General features: G+C 44.5%; 2 protein-coding genes across 2 annotated transcripts in view; both read left to right on the plus strand.

Moving 5' to 3' along the window:
• Positions 1-219: 219 nt before the first annotated feature.
• Positions 220-2,847, plus strand: CKS2 (CDC28 protein kinase regulatory subunit 2; the record flags this gene model as incomplete). Its single annotated transcript, XM_084278582.1, has 3 exons — positions 220-278; positions 1,410-1,537; positions 2,795-2,847. 3 exons carry the CDS (start codon positions 220-222, stop codon positions 2,845-2,847), a joined length of 240 nt encoding a protein of 79 aa, XP_084134708.1.
• Positions 2,848-4,006: 1,159 nt separating this feature from the next.
• SECISBP2 (SECIS binding protein 2) overlaps positions 4,007-18,353 on the plus strand; it is a gene marked incomplete at its 5' end in the record, with an annotated part of 28,784 nt that continues 14,437 nt past the window's right edge. Inside the window, 9 exons of the mRNA XM_084278414.1 lie at positions 4,007-4,188; positions 4,383-5,170; positions 6,317-6,437; positions 8,289-8,481; positions 10,458-10,587; positions 11,000-11,223; positions 12,282-12,369; positions 15,823-15,947; positions 16,456-16,614. Of these exons, the coding sequence (XP_084134540.1) occupies positions 4,007-4,188; positions 4,383-5,170; positions 6,317-6,437; positions 8,289-8,481; positions 10,458-10,587; positions 11,000-11,223; positions 12,282-12,369; positions 15,823-15,947; positions 16,456-16,614 (2,010 nt within the window). The remainder of the gene's footprint in view (positions 4,189-4,382; positions 5,171-6,316; positions 6,438-8,288; positions 8,482-10,457; positions 10,588-10,999; positions 11,224-12,281; positions 12,370-15,822; positions 15,948-16,455; positions 16,615-18,353) is intronic.

The raw sequence follows: 18,353 nt of genomic DNA on the forward strand, positions 1-18,353 counted from the left end.
CCCACCCCCTTGCGTAAGAGCCCCCTGCGGCTTTCGGGGATTGGCGAGTGGGCGAGCGTCCGAGTCACGCGGCGGCTGGGCGGGCGCGGCACGCTATTGGCTGCCCGTGGCGGCGGCCAGTAACGCTTCAGCTCTGAGATTTAAACCCAGCGGCGCGCAGCAGCCCAACCTGTGGCCGAGGAGAGCGGGTGACTGTTTCCTCTGCCGCCGCGCGTTGCCATGGCCTACAAGCAGATCTACTATTCCAACAAGTACTCTGACGAGCAGTACGAGTACCGGTACGAGGCTACAGGCGGGCCGGCCGGCTGGCGGGAGCTGCCGACCCTCGCGGAGGGGGTGGGGGGCGGCTTGGGCGGGCGCCTCTCCCGGGGCTTAGCGCGGCTCCGCCGCTGGCGGCAGTGAGCGTGGCTCCGGCTTCCGCGGGGTCGGAAGGTTTTAAAGGCGGGGGGAGGGCTGTGCCCTGCCCTGCCTCGCCTCTTTGCGGTGCGTTCCGCCAGCTGGGGGGCGAGCGATCGGGTTGCTGCTCGGGGCTGGCGCTTCCGAGGCGCTCGTTCGGCCAGCGCGCAACGCAGGCCCCGGCCAGCAGCGAAACGGCCGCGCCAGAGCCGCGCTCGGCCCCGCTGGCGCCGCCCGGCTGGTGGCCGCCGCGGGGCGCGAAAGGGCGCCCGGCCCCGCCCGCCCACTGGGTGGCGCTCGCGCGGGGCGGTGCCGCCCCAGGGACGGGGAGGGCGCTGGGGAGCCGGGGAGGGCGCTGGGGAGCCGGGCGTTCGTCCTGCTGCCCGCTTCAAAGCACTGCAGTGAATCAGGCTTTTTCTTTCCTCTGTGTGGAGATCCAAGTGTTCCTCTTACCAGCTGCCTTACGATCTCAAAACCAAGGTGAAATGCTTTGTGTTCTACTGATGGATAAAGAAACTTGCAGCTGTGGAGAGCAGGCTGTATGTGTCCCCCTCAGCTGACTGATTTGGGCTCTTCACTGATGTCAGTGTTCTGTCTCCCTAAATCGGCACGGTAGTCTCTAGGGAAAATGTATTCTGGGTTGCAAAATGCAGAAAACAAGCAAAAGTGATGTTAACAATCATCCCAAAAGTCCAAAGTCCTTGTTTTTAAAATGGCTGCTATGACAGCCGACTGCAAGGAACATAAGTAACACGATTAGGCAGAATTAGTCTTTTCTAGCAAGTAGGTTGACCATTTCCATATACAGTCGCATCTCAGATGGTAATGTGTGGTAGACAAAGTCAGTATAAGACTGGGCTATAGGACAAGAGTTTCATAATCAAACTAGTGGTATCAGTCAGCATGCTAGGCTTGTCTGGAATGCTAGTGCTCATAACTGAACTTCTTGGTGTATTTTGGTGTAGATGTAAATATTGACCTATGTAGTGTGTTTAATTATTGAACCTCCACAGACATGTGATGCTGCCAAAAGAACTTTCAAAACAAGTGCCAAAGTCTCACCTGATGACTGAAGAGGAGTGGAGACGACTAGGTGTTCAGCAGAGCCTCGGCTGGGTTCACTATATGATCCATGAGCCAGGTAAGCACACTAGGAAACAATTGCAGATTCACAGAATTTTAGGGGTTGGAAGGAACCTCAGGAAATTATTGCATCCAACCGCCCTCCCCTGCCAGAGCAGGTTCCCCAGGACATCTCACACAGGTAGATGACCAGACGGGTCTTGAATATCTCCAGAGAAGGAGACTCCACAACCCCCCTGGGCAGCCTGTCCCAGGGCTCTGTCACCCTCACTGGGAAAAAGTTCTTCTGCATGTTGGTGCGGAACTTCCTGTGCTCCAACTTGAGGCCATTGCCCCTTGTCCTGTCTCCACAGACCACTGAAAAGAGTCTGGCTATTTCCCCCTGTCCCACACTTAACATTTATAAAAATTAATAAGATTCCCTCTCAGTCTTCTTTTCTCAAGGCTGAACAGCCCCAGTTCATTCAGCCTTTCATCATAGGAGTGATGCTCCAGGCCCTTCATCATCTTTGTACCCATTTGCTGGACTCTCTCCAGGAGATCCCTGTATTTTTGTATACCAGGGAGCCCAGAACTGGACACAATACTCCAGGTGGGGCCTGAACAGGGTAGAGGGGGACCAAAAGAGTCTAAAATAGCAACCATCTGGTGCTCAGCTGGAGTATGCAGTGCATAATTGCTCCTACTATGGAATCTAGCAGAACGTTTAGACTCCTTATCTCCTTGCTGTTTTAGCCATCTGGCAACAAAGGCAACATAACAGCCTTTATTTTGAGTTTTCATATCTTACTCCCAGAATTGCAGAATGTAAGGTATGCCCTGTTCCTACCTCTGCCCACAGACAGACTTCTTGTGAGCTCTTGAATTATGTTAGTGTCTCAGTGACTGAACCAAATTTAAGGTAGCAGCGTATCTTCAAATCATAAAGGTGACATGCCTACTTAGGTACAAAGCTTGTTAGTCTTAAGTTACAGGAGCTTTTGAGATTCTCAGGCTCAAGAAATAACCTAAGGTAGAAAGACAGAATCAATACTAACTAAAAATAGGTTTTCCTCCCCAGTGCTTCCTTCCTGTTTGTGATGCTACCAATGTTTGGTATAAAACTTTCAAAAGCACTTTTCTGACTTGTAAGGTTGCCGCAGAGTTGGTCTATAAGTACTACACACTTGTAGGGGCCACATTTGTGAACTTGACATCTTAACTGGTTTATTATTTGATGGCAAGCTTCAACTATTGTTCAAGCCTTCCTAAAGAGAAGGCATCCCTGTAGTGACGACTTAGGAGACACTGATACTATTCAATTTTATTTCCACAGAACCACATATTCTTCTCTTCAGAAGGCCTCTTGGAAGGGGTGAACAGAAATGAACCACTGTCTACAAATCTGTCTCCTGGGTCTTCTGGAACTATGTATATGAGTGTATTTATGTTGGTAGTATTCAGTGAATACTTCTAATGTGTACAAAACATACATCCATATCTGTGCATGAGCTGTATTATTCACAGCAACAAAGCTCAGTCAAAATTCCAAGTAGGCTGCTACGGTGTTCAAGGAGTGAAGTTAACTGTTTCTCTGTTAATGTTAAGTGCCTATCTGATTGTTTTGTTCCACGGATTTTGGGTTTTTGGAAATTGATTGATCATTTGTTACTTACATTTAATTACTCTGTAGTCTGTTTTTCTCCTGCAGTGAAGCATGTTTGAATCCAGTGGCTCACCTCTTCATAGCAAGCACAAATAAGCATTTCATGTTGATGAAACCAAGAGTTTGGAGTTCCAATTCACCTGGCAGTCTTCACTGTCTTAACATGCTAAGTGTACGTACTGCAGGAAAGAAAATGAACTTAGCAAATGTATTTTATTTCTCTGTTAGAATTACTTTGCTGTACGGGCCAAAGCTCATTATGTTGATTTGAACTGGGAACAGCAGGCAACCTGAGAAGAAAACTGGCAGTAATGGGTAATACTTAAACTATCTTTTGACATGACACTCTGTAGTTGATCCAGGTTATAATGGGATTAATTAGTTTGTAATAACTAGTTGTCATACTTCTCATGAGGGTCTGGTGATAGAATGCAAGAGAATGGCTTAAAGCTGCATCAGGGCAAGTATAAATTGGGTATTAGTAAAAAGCAATTCACTGAGTGTAGTCTGTTGATGAGTGGAATGTATGTCACCCAAGGAATGTCCAGGGTTTGGCTAGGACAGAGAGAGAGGTTGTGGAACCTCCTCCTCTGGACATACTCAAAACCCGTGGGGACACAAGCCTGTGCACATGGATCATGGCCCAGGCCTCTCAGTGGCCAAGTATTTGGGCAATGCTCTTAGATACACAGTTTAATTGCTACATTGTGTCAAGTCAGGAGTTGGACTTCATCTCCTGAGTCTGGGTGTAAATTTAGGGTGCTGAGTATTTCAATTTTTTTTATGCTGCAAACCTCTAAAGTCTGGATTTTTAGCCTGCACTTCCTTTCTTGCACCCCGTTTTTTTCTGTGATGCTTACTCTGCCTTTGGTGTCTGTCAGGATGGCCAGTGGAACTCCAGTTAGTCTGTTTTTGGGAAGGGCTTTGCTTTGTGCGCCAGCAAACCTGAGCTACTGGATGGGCTGTATTGGAATAGTAATAAATTGCATCGAAACGGTCACTGTGGTTTCTGGGGGCCATATGCTGATCGCCACGCAACCGGATGGTTTTTCAAAGGGGCTCTGGTATGTTTGGGGTCTGTGTAGTGCCAGTGATTGTGCCTCGTGCACAACAGCACAAGAACATCTGCGTGTAGCGCACCAGCTGAACTACGCGGTCTCCGCGTGTAACGTCATCACTGCGGCGATGGGCAGAGGTGCGCAACCTGCCTCATCCCCTGAGGAAAGCGACCCTCGGCTTTCCTCTGCCCCTGCTGCAGCTCTCCCCCTCTGGGGCAGCCTGAGGGGTCAGCCGCAGGCTCTGGGTGCTCGAGTGCCAAGGCCTCGCGTTCTCACTCCTCGGGGTGGGTGCCGCCAGGGGGCAGCCGCCAGGGGCGCGGCTGCCCGGCTGTGGTTTGGCTGCGCTTTCTCCCCGGGCCTTGGCACCGGCGCCTGGGCGGCTGCAGCGCCGTGTCCCTGAGAAGACCTTCCGCCCCGCGCCGGGGGGCGGCCCGGCCCAGACCCCGCCGGGGCTGCTCTTCGCCGCCGCTTCCCCCCGCCCACCTCCCCCAGCTGCGCCGCTTTCCCGCGCGCGGTGACGCCGTTCTTGTGCGCCCTACGTCACCGGACGGGCCGCGGGGGCGGGGCCGGGATAGACGCGCTTCCGCTCAGCCCCCGCGGTGGCGTCATCGCGGCGCGCCGTGCGCCGAGCCCGAGGCGGCGGAGAAGCGGGCTGAGAGGGGGCTCGCGGCTCGTCAGCGCCATGTCCGCGGAGGGGCGGCCGGGCCGGGGCCGAAGCGGCGAGGTAAGGGCAGCGGCGGCTCTGCGCAGGACCCCGCTCCCTCCCCAGCGCTTCCCGGCCTGCTGCGCAGCGGGGGCGGGGAGCCGTCTGCCTCGCCCGGCGCGGGAGCCGCGGGCGGCCTGCCGCGGCCCGCAGCGACCCCCGGGCCCGTGCCCAGCGGCCTTTCTCTGGCGCGGCAGCCGGGCTGGCGGAGGCCGGTGTCTGGCCGCGGAGGGGCGGCTGCGTGCGGCCCCGCCGGGCCAAGCCTGAATCCCAGCCGCTGTGCGGGTGGGTGCGCAAGGGCTGGCCGGCAACAGCGGCGTGGCGTTCCGCGGGGTCTGACTTCCTGGTCAGGCTCGGGGGGTCCTTAAAGTTCGTGATTAGCCCGAAATCACGCTTTCTTCCCGTGATGCGGCGATCTCAGTAATTAGCCAATAATGCTTTGCTTTAACTACCTCCCACGCTCCCGTTTTTCATGCCTGTCGGTGTACTTCACTGCACATCCCACGTTTTATTTGTCATTTGTTTGTTACAGTGGATGTTCACTCTGTGTTTGCTTGCTAACGTTAGAAAGTGAAGAGACTGGAGTGACGGGTGATTTACTTTGAGCTGTCAGAACTCCTTAAATATTTGTGATACAAGTGACTGCTGAGCTACTAGAGAAGCAGAGACCAGTTTATATCCTCCAGTACTGAAATTACCGTTCAAAATGTTTTTAAGTCTGTTACTCTGTTACTCAGCTATTGAAACTCTGTTTGGCAGGTGAAAAAAATCCCAGGTTTTGTGTAGTGTGGCAGTTACCCTAAAGTACACCGTTAACTGTAGGGATGAGTTGTGATGCAGTTAGGGTACGTAAAGCTGCGTAACACTGAGGTGTCAAATCCTTGAGTCTCAGGTGAATGCCCTTCCATATGCACCTGCTGAGTTCTAAGTTGAAGGTAATTCAAGGCAAATGGAAAATTTGAGTGGATTTGTGTCAGAAATAAGGAGGATATGTGACAAAGCATTAGTTTCAGAGAGAATACCTTGAGATACAGATGTACACAAGGCCACTATTGTTGCCTGCTTCCCAGAATTTGGTTTTGCAGTAGAGCCAGTATATGTTACGAAGTTTGGCTGCTTTGTTCCAAGCTGAAGTAGGAGTTCCTGTATTAGCATTATTGCATCTTGTGTTTAAGCAAGGCTCTGTCGTTTCTGTAACTGACCTTTGTGAGTGTTTCATCATAAACATGGGGTTAAAGGAAGTAACTTCACAGGGCAGTCACACTTCTCTCAAAATTCCTTGGGTATGTTTCTCGTTCTTCCTCCATTTCCTTTCGGTGAGCTTTATTGGTCTGCATGTGTTGTTAGAAGAGAGCAAACTAACACTTTCTGATGACAGTTAAGCTCACAAGGATGAGTGTTTTTCACTTATTAATATCCAAATGCACGTAGCCAAAAAACATTTTGTTTCTCAGGGCATCAAGTTGTCAGCAGAGGTCAAACCATTTGTTCCAAAGCATGCGGCGGTAGCTGTGGCATGGTCAGAGCCCTCAGAAGCAGGTGTCTTTCCTAGGTACTTAACTACATGCTACCCATTTGTTCAGGAACCACCTTTGGATAAGTATGTATATTTTCTGAATGTTATTTCTTGGGGGATTTTAACCTTCCAGTTTTGGACACTTAAAACTCATACAAAATCAAAAGCTCTGATGCATTAACATTCTGAATGTGGAAACACTTGTACATTGTCTTCATGACAGGGATTTTTGCATACATCTAGTACCCTCTCTTGCTGTCAAGGGCTTGTATTGTTACAGAGCATTAAGGAGGATTTCCTGGTCTGTAATGATTGATCTGGCTCATTTGTGCTTTGGAAGGGGCTAAATCAAGCTATTGGGTTAGAGTGGTTGTTCTGTGACAAGGCTGGGGTCAACACATAAAGGATGAGGAAGATCCTCCAAGAAGACTTCTCGCGCTATAAAGTTGAAATAATGTACGGGGCTCCTGGGTGCCATCCACAGCCTGTGCATCCACAGAAAGGTGGTTTTAGTGAGAGTGCAACAGGCTTCTAAAAGTTGTGTTTCTAATGAGATCTGAAAAGGAAAAAAGGCGTTTATGACAGACTTACAAGAGTATTGTCAACCCCAGAGCAAGCTAGAAAAATGCTACTGTAGTAGAATAGGAAACAGTCGAGTCTTGTAAGAATCTTCTGGTGCTACATAGTTCTCTAGTTGCTTCTCAGAACTCCAGGCATTGGAATAATTCGGCAGTTACTGCAACGTTATCAGTGTGCCCTAACAATCTTAGAGCCATATCCAGTACATTCATTGTAGGCCTTCATTTTATTGTAGAGGGAATCTCAGTATTTTCAACCCATTTTGATTTGTAATAGAATTTTAATGTTGTGCTGAGTATGGCCTGATCTGTGCAATGAAAAAAACCCCACAGCATTAGCATCAAATGCATTAGCGTTAAGAAAAACCCAACCAGACAAACAGCAGCAGTATTACAGTTAATGTTTTGCCTTGTTGGGCCTGAGCCATAGTTAGGTTTTCTTTTTTATTCTCAGTGTGTCAGCTGTTCCTGGGAGAGTTGTTTTGACTACAGTCTATCAGAACTGTGACTGGCACTAGTTAAAATGTGTTGTCTGAACTCTCTTGTTCTGATGAGGTTATCTACTCAAGATTCAGAGGCTGGACACTTCATGGTGACCAGCTTGAAAAACTAAACGCAGCTTTGTTAAGCTGAGAAATTTCTTTTCTCCTTAATCGAATTTGGATCTTGGCATTTGGCTTCTGTACAGAGTGTAGGAGGAGAATGGAAGGGAACTTCAAGCATACGTTTGAAGGAGAAAGGGATGCTGTAGAAATGTTGCACTTTCATAAACTGTGACGGTTAAATGCAGATCAGTTAATGATTATGGTAGTATTCTGTGTTGTATTTTGTCATCTTTTACCATAGGATGCTATGCTGTAGTCCTACTTTGTTATTATGGCATTTTAAGACAGGCTTTACTCTTTAATGTTTGCATTTCTGCAGTCAAGTATGTAGTGCATGTCACATAGTTACACTCTGCTTTTTGTTTCACAAGAAAAAGCCTATCAAAACTAAGTACAAAGAATCTTAAACAGAGGACTTAGAACTGCAAAGCAGTATGGCTTTCAAACTTGGAAATAAATAACATCTGTGTTTTAAAATATTTGCTAATCTGCATGTTTTCTCAAAGCAATTTTTTTTTTTAAACAGTCTATAGCAGTGAATAAATGCTTAATGGAAATAACACAGAATAGTTTTCTTTTGAAACACAGCTTTCTTGTTAAACAAATTCTTCTTCCAAGGAAATACTTGTTTATTTGGCAACAAGTATCTGTTTAAGATATGCCCTGTGATAACTCCTGTTTCTTTCTCAATGTCCATCACATAGTGTTCTGGGAGATCCTGGCTTCTATGAATTCTCCAGCAGCTCTTACTCACCTGATGTCATTTCAAATGTCTATCCAGTAGCTGGCTCACAGTATCATTCTAACAACTCCACACATAATAATGGTTCAGGATTAGTCAGCAAATCTGCTGAGCGAACATATCCAATCAGACAAGAAAGTAAGAATCTTTCAAAGGTGAGAAAACACATGCTTTTAAAAAACTTAAATTCTTAACTTCTGATTCTAATATCAATCTTTCTAAATGTTTGGTTCCCTTTTTAAAGTGGTTCAGTTCTTGCAGTGATAGCGTATGGCATATAAAGAGGATGGTAGTGATGTGTACAATGTTAGATTTAAAAAAAAAAAAATTAAAAATAATTCTCCGGTTCAATACATTTTTTTTTTCAAAACATTTTTTTGAACGTGAGAGGAATTCCTTTTCCTCAAAAAGCAGCATCGCAGGAAAAAAAAAGTCTACAAAATTTATTTCTGAGCTTTCTATTCCTCTGTTCAGTATTTGGGCTTGGTGGAAAGGAGGAAGGGCTTATTTTGAGCCCAGTGGCAGCTTCCATGAACCTGAGGTAAGAGACCTGGTGACTGTAATCAGCTATGTGGCTAATACATGATGAGACCTTATCTGGTGTTGGAAGTATTTCTGAGACCTGCTACAGGTAAACACTAGGGAGTAGGAACTTGTGTTAACGAGGAGAGGGAAGAAGGTTCATATTAGAAGTGTTCTCTTTCAATCAAAACTAAAACATGCTTGGCAAATATCTTCTGTAAATTTTTTTTTGTGTCTGTTTGGGGATAAATTACCTGAAACTTGGGTAGTATTTTCAATCAAAAAAATAACACACTCCTCCAAATACAATATTCAGGAAAAAAATCACGTGTGTCATTAATCCACTCCCTCTGTGGTTAGGCATTGTGTCTCTTGGATTTGTAAGGCTGCTGTTGTTTCCAACATGGTCAGGTAATCTGTTCTCCTGTCACATCCTTCTGATGGACCTTACTCCCTAGGCAGAGACCTGGTAACTTCACTGTGGTCAAGCCTGTGTAGAGGAAGTTGTAAGATTAGGCCCTAGCATGCATTACATGAGATACAAAGGCTAGAGATCTAAAATTTGGCGTTTTCTTGCTGAGAGAAAAATTAAGCTACCTGAGAAGATCATTAGCTCAGCATTAGCACAGTGGATGTAATGTGAGGAAACTTGGTTTCCTAATGGTGGTTTGTGATCTTTGTAGGGGCTGAACTGTGTCCTGTTTAGCAGTCTTTGTTATTGTTCCCTTTTTTCTTCTTCTTTTTTTTTTTTTTCCTTTTTGATGAGCTTGGAAAAAAAAGATTGTTCTTTGCAGCTTTGTATTAATTTGTTCACATCTTCAAAAGCTTCAACAGTGTAGCTTTGGAGGTCAGGAAATGCCTTGTCCTCTCAGCCGAGTAAATAACGTTGCTGCCAGATGTACTTTGAATTTAGTCTAGTATCCTGTGGTTAGGAGTTAAGCTGACTGTTTAGGCTGATACAGTATCCTATGCATAGGTGCAAGCGCAGTGCTTGTTCTTTGCTTGTCACACTGATTCTTGAACCCAGCTCTCCCAAACTACATTTCTGTCAAGAATCACAAGGCTTTCTGGACTTTTCTGGACAGGCGAATGTTTCCTTCACAGGGAACATCCAGGTGTATCTTTTTGAAGTATTTTCTGCCTCTACCGAGTGGTTTGGATGTTGTGATGTTAGTCTTACCCAGTTTTGCCAGTAACATATATTAGCCTGAAGGTTGGAAAGCTTTTAGGATTTTGGCTCTGTTTTAGAAGAAACTCGGTTTTGGACACTGGATGATTTCAGACCAAACAATTTTAAACTATTGGAAGTGCTCAGGTAAATGAGATCTTAAAAGCACATTTGTCTAGATACATAAGGAATAATCCCTCTTGCTTGGCCTATAATATGTGCTAAAAATGGCATGGTTAACAAGGTTGATGAAATTAAATAACAACTCTGTTTCTGGTTTTATGGGTTATTTATGGTAATGGTATACTAACTGTTCACGTTGTATTAACTTGATGGTCAAGTTTAAGATGCAGAGGTAGTTAACTGTAACTCAAGGCAAAACTACTGACTTCTAAAAGTTCCAGTAAAATCAGCTGAGTAATGCATCACAAATCCTTGCAGCAGAGGAAGTCAAAAGAGGGTGAGGAAAAAATCAACAAGAAAAGGCATGATGGAGATGACTCTTCTGTCAGAATTGTGAACAGGACTTCATTCCAGACATCCATGTGCAGCAGGGATTCCATGAAGCCAGGTACAAACATGTTGTTTGGTTAGGAATGCATGGAATAGATGTGAAGTGGTTGGCTGTGCTATAGCCTCCTGTTTGTTACCACGTTTCTAAATCTAAAATAATTAAGGAACAGGATTTCTTTCCTCTGTGGCTTTATGAAAAGGGATGGTGAATTAGGTCTTTGTGCTGACTGAACAAATTCATGTAAACTAATAAGAAAAACACCTTAAGTGAGCACCTAAATTTACAGGTGCTTGTTGAGTCAATGTTGTGGATACACTTTGGTTAGAATTGCTACATTGTTGGCTTTTTTTGATCCAAGCTGTGTGTAGCTACAGCTCTTGTGACAATTACTGCCCTCAGTAAGCATGTTGTGCAACATACCTAGAAGTGATCACAAGCAGATTTGTTGACTTAGACGTGCTTTATTCAGACAGGTTCAGTAGAACTACAAGCAAGAAGTCAAACCCATCTCCACAGCCAGAGTCTGCTCCTGGACCTGCGTTGGAAGCTGCCGTTCGGGATTTCCACCAGGCGCAGAGCCTGGGGAGCAGCGGGGGGCTGGACGTGCGGCGCAGAAGGGGGCCCATGCGGTCAGCGGAGAGTCACGCCCGGTGCCTCAGTCAACTGCAGAGGTCTCGTTTGTTGAACACAGAGGTCAGCTGGTGCTTTCAGGTTGTAGAGCTCATAAAAATAAAACTGAAATTCAGACATTTCTGAATCAAATACTCTCATTCAGTGTGGCAATTTAAGACCTGTTTAGGAACCTTGGAAGCAAGGAGTTTCAGACCTAAAGGTTTTACAGTTCCTTCTTCTTTTTTTTGTGGTGTCAGTGCTTGCTGCCTCTTACCCTTCCTCACAGTTCTGTCCTTGTCTGTGCTACCAGTAGGTAGACAACAGCCTAAGAGCTGTTAGTGTTTAGATTGGTACTGCTGTGGTCTAGACTACTAGCTTGGCCTATACAGAGCATGTATGATCTTAGCTTCTTGTTTTCCCTCTTGCCTGGAAATAATAGGTAGGGAGTCACTTACCCTGTAGTTTTAAAAGATTTTTTTTTTAAAAAAAAAAAAAAGTCTGGATTATTGGATATAATTGCCATGTGCTAAAGGATCGAAACAAGAAACTGAATTCTAGAAGAAGGAAGAAATACTAAGACGTAAGCATTTAACTATATTCTTGATTTCCTTTGTTCCGTATTTGTTAGTGAATACAGTACTGCCACATTCAGCAGTATGTCACATTTTTGACAGTGTTTAAAGATAAATAATTTTAAACAGCATATTTCCAGAACCTCTGAGTGAAAAACTGCCTGTGATGGAGGAAAAAACAAAAAAAACCCCACCCCTTTGTGCTGCAACTTGACTTTCCTTTTTCATTTCTAGTGTGAGCCTGATGATGAACTTTGTTTTTAATGTTCTTGGAACATTAAAACAACTTCTTGTTTGTACTTTGAACCATTGAACCATGCTTGGATGCTTTTGTAAAACGTAAGATGGCATCATCTTGCTTGTACAGCAGTGGAGAAGCATCTGCTTATATTTTCTAATACTGTAGGGTCAAAATGATAGTTCTACTACTTAAAGCTACAAAATTCCCTATACATTTGTCTGTGCAAGGGTTCAGGACTTTTTATTTTTATGGGGTTTTATGCTTAGGTCTGTTTAAGTCAGTGATTTTAGTCCTACTTTTTTGATACTTGACTGTGTATTTTACAGGAAGATACTTCTATAGAAAGCAGAGCTTCATCAAGAACTTTAAATGAAGGAGTAACCAGCTTAATTCCCTCTTCATTTGATGGTAGAGGTAAGTACTCCAGACACAAATTCTTTCCCTCCATTTTAAGTACTTGCATCTTATATGTGGATATGTAAAGTAAAAAAGGAATGGAAAGCTCATGGCAAAAGAAAAACATAAATCTGCATTGCTTTCAAATGAGACGACCACTTGCAGCTGATTTCTTGCTTATAATTTCATCAGTAGATCAAAACTAGGACTGTTCCTTCTTTGTTGTTTCACTGGTGCTCCAGGTTGCTGTAGCTGTCTTCCAATTTATTTAAAAGGAGACAAGGTAATCCATATTCATTATTGGCAGTCTAAGTCATTTCAAGAATGAGAAGTGTATATTTTGTCAACAGATTTATTTTAAATAGCTGGTAGTCTAGAATCTGGTATGTACCTAAAAATTATCACGTTGCATATGTTATTTCTGCCAAGCCTCTTAAACAAAGGAGGAGAGCTGTGGAGAACTGTGGTGCACAAATATTACCTTTTTTGTTTTGTTTACTATTGCCATAAACTGTCAAGTAGCTAGTTTCATGTATTGAAATTTAACTGAAATGCTTAAATCCCGAATTTTGTGAAAAAGGGTTCTGCTCAGCAGGACTCTGTCTTGGAGGTCTCACATGCATTATGCCTGAATTGTCTAAGTGCCTCCCACTGTATTTCTGTGCATATACAGACAGACACTAGTCTGGGTGCTTCAATCCTTATCTCTGCACTGACTTTAGTAAGGATTCAGAAAGGACAAGTTAACCTGCTGAAGTGCATTGAAGGGCCCTCTAAAGATAAAATTATTCCACAAACTTTTGAAGTCACTTGAAAATGTCTTTTCCTGATCACCCCTCTCCCCCAGCATAAAGTAGCAGTCTGTGGCACCTTGGCCTTGGCTGGCAGCCAGTCTCCCACCCAGCTGCTCTCTCCTTCCTCGGTAGGACAAAATAAGATAAAGAAGCTTGTGGGTGAAGATAAGGACGGAGAGATTGTTTACCAGTTGCCCTTCATGAGCAAAGCAGATTCGCAACTCCTGCACAGTGTTTTTTTACTGTTTCTTAAATATTTTAATCACATCGGTGCCACCAGTGTCACTGATGTGTCTGGTAGTGGGTTTGTTTTGGAACTGTCTGCATCTGGCAGTGTCCCTGTTCTCAGCCTTGCAGCCTCCCCTGCTACCAAACCCTTGCCATGTAAACCCATTATGCCTCTTAATTATTCAAAGGCTCTGCAGAGACGGGATCAGGAAAGCCAAGGCACAGATGGAACTGAACTTGGTGAGGGATGTTACAAACAACAAGAAGGGATTTTACAGGTACATTGGCAGAAGAGACAGGCCAAAAAGAGCGTACCCCCCTTGGTAAATGAGAAAGGAGAATTGGCTGCAACTGATGAGGAGAAGGCTGAGGTACTGAATGAGTTCTTTGCCTCGGTCTTCTCTGGCAGCCAGGATTCTCATAATTCTCAGGTCCTAGAACCTTGCATCCCTGGACCTCTAGGTGGGAACTGGGGGAGTAAATTCCCCCCACTGTAAGGGCAGAGCAAGTCTGAGACCACCTCATGAGACTGAATGTCTACAAGTCTCTGGGGCTGGATGACATGCATCCCAGGGTCCTGAAGGAGCTGCTGATGTGGCTGCCGAGCCGCTCTCCATCATATTTGAAAAGTCATGGCTGTCAGGAGAGATCCCTGGGGATTGGAAAAAGGGTCATGTCACTCCCATTTATAAGAAAGGGAGCAAGGAAGACCCAGGGAATTACAGGCTGTTGAGCCTCACCTCTGTGCCTGGGAAGATCATGGAACAGATCCTCCTGGATGATATGTTGGAGCACATGAGGGATGCGCAGGTGATCCGGGACAGCCAGCACGGCTTCACCAAGGGAAGGTCGTGCCTCACCAATCTGGTGACCTTCTATGCTGGAGTGACAGCATCGGTAGATAAAGGGAAGGCGACCAATGTCATCTACCTGGACTTGTGCAAGGCCTTTGATACAGTCCCCCACCACATCCTTATCTCTAAATTGGAGAGATGTGGATTTGATGGGTGGAACATCCAGTGGATGAGAAACTGGTTAACAGAACGTAGCCAAAGGATGGTGGTCAGTGGGTCTATGTCCAGGTGGAGGCCGGTGACAAGCGGTGTCCCCCAGGGGTCTGTCTTGGGACCGGTGCTCTTTAACGTCTTTATCAATGACATCAATGATGGAATTGAGTGCACCCTCAGCAAGTCTGTGGATGACACCAAGCTGAGTGGTGTGGTTGACACAACAGAAGGAAAGGAAGCCATCCAGAGGGATCTTGACAGGCTGGAAAGGTGGGCCCAGGTGAACCTAATGAGGTTCAACACTGCCAAGTGTAAGGTGTTGCACTTGGGCTGGAAGAATCCCAGACACAGATACAGACTGGAAGAAGAGCTCCTTGAGAGTAGCTCTGCTGAAAAGGACTTGGGGATTCTGGCAGATGAGAAACTTAACCTGAGCCAGCAGTGTGCTCTTGCAGCTCGCAAGGCCAATGGTACCCTGGGCTCCGTCAGCAGAGGGGTGGCCAGCAGGGACAAGGAGGTGATTGTCCCTCTCTACTCTGCCCTCGTGAGTCCCCATCTGGAGTCCTGTGTCCAGGTCTGGGGCCTCCAATACAAGAAAGATGTGGAACTGTTGGAGAGGGTTCAGAGGAGGGCCACAAGAATGATTAGAGGGCTGGAGCACCTCCCCTACAAAGAGAGGCTGGGGGAGCTGGGCTTGTTCAGCCTGGAGAAGAGAAGGCTGCAGGGGGACCTCATTGCAGCCTTCCAGTACCTGAAGGGAACATACAAACAGGAGGGGAATCAACTTTTTAAAAGGGTAGATAATGGCAGGACAAGGGGGAATGGATTAAAACTAAAGGAAGGAATTTTTAGATTAGATATTAGAGGGAAGTTTTTTACACAGAGAGTGGTGAGGTGCTGGAACAGGCTGTCCAGAGGGGTGGTGGATGCCCCATCCCTGGAAGTGTTCAAGGCCAGGTTGGATGGAGCCCTGGGCAACCTTGTGTAGAACCTTGTGGGAAACTTCTAGAAACTATAAAATAGTGATGGGGCCCTGTATGTGAAAGCTTGTATTACTGAGATAATTATTAAGAGATTTATATATAAATGAAGTTCATTATCTTAAAGAAATACAGCTTAGAAAGTGAGCATGGAGTTAGTTGTATGTAGTTAATATACACAATACAGATTTCCAATTCTAACTTAATTGGGCTAGATGTTTGTATCTAGTGCTGGACAATATATGTAGTAGTTAAAATTCGAGAAAGCTTTTTGAGGAATTGAAATGTATGTGCATCTTATTTCAGTGCTTTCTCAGGAGGAGCATGGCACTCTGCTTTATTTCCTAGTCAATGGTTAATTTGCTGTTGGTCCTTCTTCTTTTGAATATTTGAGAAATATTTTGGAGACATCTTTGTGTATCACTTTTTCTTCCCCAATGGCATTTCTTGAAACACCTGCAGATGGCTCTGCTCAACCACCTATGTCTTGGGCCATGGTACTGGCACAGCCCCCAAAGAAAAATGTGTCATCACCAGCATCTGAAGGTCTTTCCAGAGGCAAAGGGAAACAGGATAATGAAGAAAAGGTATTTGAGAACTGTCTGCTTTAAACTAATTTCTGTCACTGTGTGGTTGTGTCTCTTAATGTGACACGTTGGCTTTTTCTTCCTAGGCTCCAAACAGCATCCACTTCTATTGTAGTTGCCTTTTCTTTACTAGATTTTTTTCTTATTTTATAGTAAAAAGAATAACGAGATGGTGCTGCTCCAGCAACACAAACTTTGAATACATTACTTTTAGGTTGTACCTCTTTCAGATTCTTGACCTTCAGAATGAGACTTGGACCTTATTAGTCTTACATTTTTTGCTGAAATCTGAGGAGTCCTGATATGTTCTTATAAACGTACAGTGTGCTCCAAATGAAAGGTTTTGCAGTGGTTCTGGATTTCTAAGAGATCTTAAATTTTCATTGTCCATTTAATGCCCTAGCCTGGATTGATGTAAGATACCCTTTAGTTACAAGTGTGGTCACTTGCATTTACTTTGGTGATAGATCAGCTTCTGTTGGTCATACCTCATGATTTATTTTTTCAGCAGTCAGAAACAAAAAATGATGCTAATGAAACTGAGCCTGAGGAAGCATCAGAAAGGAAGAAAAAGAAGAAGAAAAAGAAGAAGAAAACAAAGTCAGCCACTGATACAGAGAAACCTCAGAATGAATCTACTACAATACAGGAGCCACCAAGGATTGAGGTACAGTGAAAAGGTTGTTGTTGTTCTTCTAAAGTGTTCTGAGTGTATTGAAATATCAGATATTAACAGGGCTTTGTACAAATTTGAGTTCAGATCCTGTCTGTAGAGGATACTGGTTCAGGTCCATTTCAGTTGACGTGTTTGCCAGAAGTTACTTATAGGGAACAGCTGTGGCTTTTGACTTACCATGTATTAAGCAAGCACAGGGGAGTGCAGAAGAGACATAGGAGGAAATTTGGAAGGATGCATCTCTGATTCTGGATGTTAGTAGGTATAATAAAAGTTAAGTTTCCTAAATGAGAAGTATTTTGTATTAGCTTGCAGAAAGCGGAGTGCACCGGGGATGAGGAAAACAGTGGGTGCCACAGTGCGACACAGTTTTAAACAATGTGGTACGTGCATTACAGTTCTATCTATGTCACATCTGGAAGCAATTTCTGTGTAACACACTTATATTTGCTTATATTCCTGATTGGGATTCCAGGCTTTTTCAAATTCACATAGCCTGAAAGCATGAAGAAGCCTTCCTGGCTGGCTTCTGTTCTCATTTTAACATGGAGCAGAAATGTGGCTACACATTCTTTTCATTGTGTGGCTCACTGTCCCAGAACAGCACAAATTACTGTTTCTGGATCTTTTTGTTAGAGAATTGTGGGTAGAATCAAAGATCTGCAGGTTCTTTCCCTCAGGAGAACATTCCTATTCCTACAATATACTACCATACAGTGTCTGACCTGTGAGTGACTTCTCATCTGAGCAGAAAGAGAATGGCAGGACTAATGGAAAATAGTAGGAAGGTAATCAAAGACAGAAATGGAAAAAAACCCAGCATGAAATCATGGAACAAGACCTACACATTTCAGTGAAATTGGTGATGTGGTTGCAGCACCTGATGTGGCTGTAGGTGAAAGGTTTCAGACCCTCCTGGTTTGCTGGGAATGCTTGTTTGCTCATCAGTTTCACAAGCAGTTGGAGTGCATGTGTGGTGCTTTTGAAAGAGATGAGTGTGAAAGGATCACACATGGAACTTCTGGGCATCCAGGAGATTTAAGAAGGCTCTTTTGTGTGCAGCAGCTCACTGGAGCAGTATATGGATTGCTTATTAGTTCTATAAAAGTCATTCATTTACAGACATTGTTAATGAGCATAAATGGATCCATTCAGGGGGAAGTAATCATGTTTTTTCATGCACAGCTATAGGCCACGACCTAGGTATTTTCCCTCAGGAGAAAACAATGGAAGGTATTGCTATTGATAATCAGGCCACTGCTGGCAGTACCAGTCAAACATGCAAACAGTGCTGGGAATTATTAGGAAAATAGAAAATAAAATGGATTATGAGAATACATAAATCCAGGATGTATCCAATATAAGTACAGTGTGGGTTTTGTTTCCTTGTGTTTCTTCCATGCCTTAAAATAATATACATGCTTGAACTAAGAAAGATAGAGAAAAGGCTCCAAAGTAATCAAAAGTATGAAGCAATTTCTGTGAGAGAAATACTGAATAACTTGGGACTTACAGGTTAAGCGGGAATCAGAAATAAGAAAATAAAAAGGAAATTATTTGATCTTTCTCATAATATTGTTTGATTTCCAGTGTTTCTTACAGGTGACGAGTTATGGGCAAATATAAGGAGGTATAAAAATCACTCTGCTATATTTTATGTACTTATTCAGCTACTGGATATTGCAAATACCACGAATTTATTTGAATTCAAGAGGTGATTGGACAGTCTG

Source organism: Gallinula chloropus (genome assembly GCF_964237585.1).
Source record: "Gallinula chloropus genome assembly, chromosome: Z".
NCBI lineage: Eukaryota > Metazoa > Chordata > Aves > Gruiformes > Rallidae > Gallinula > Gallinula chloropus.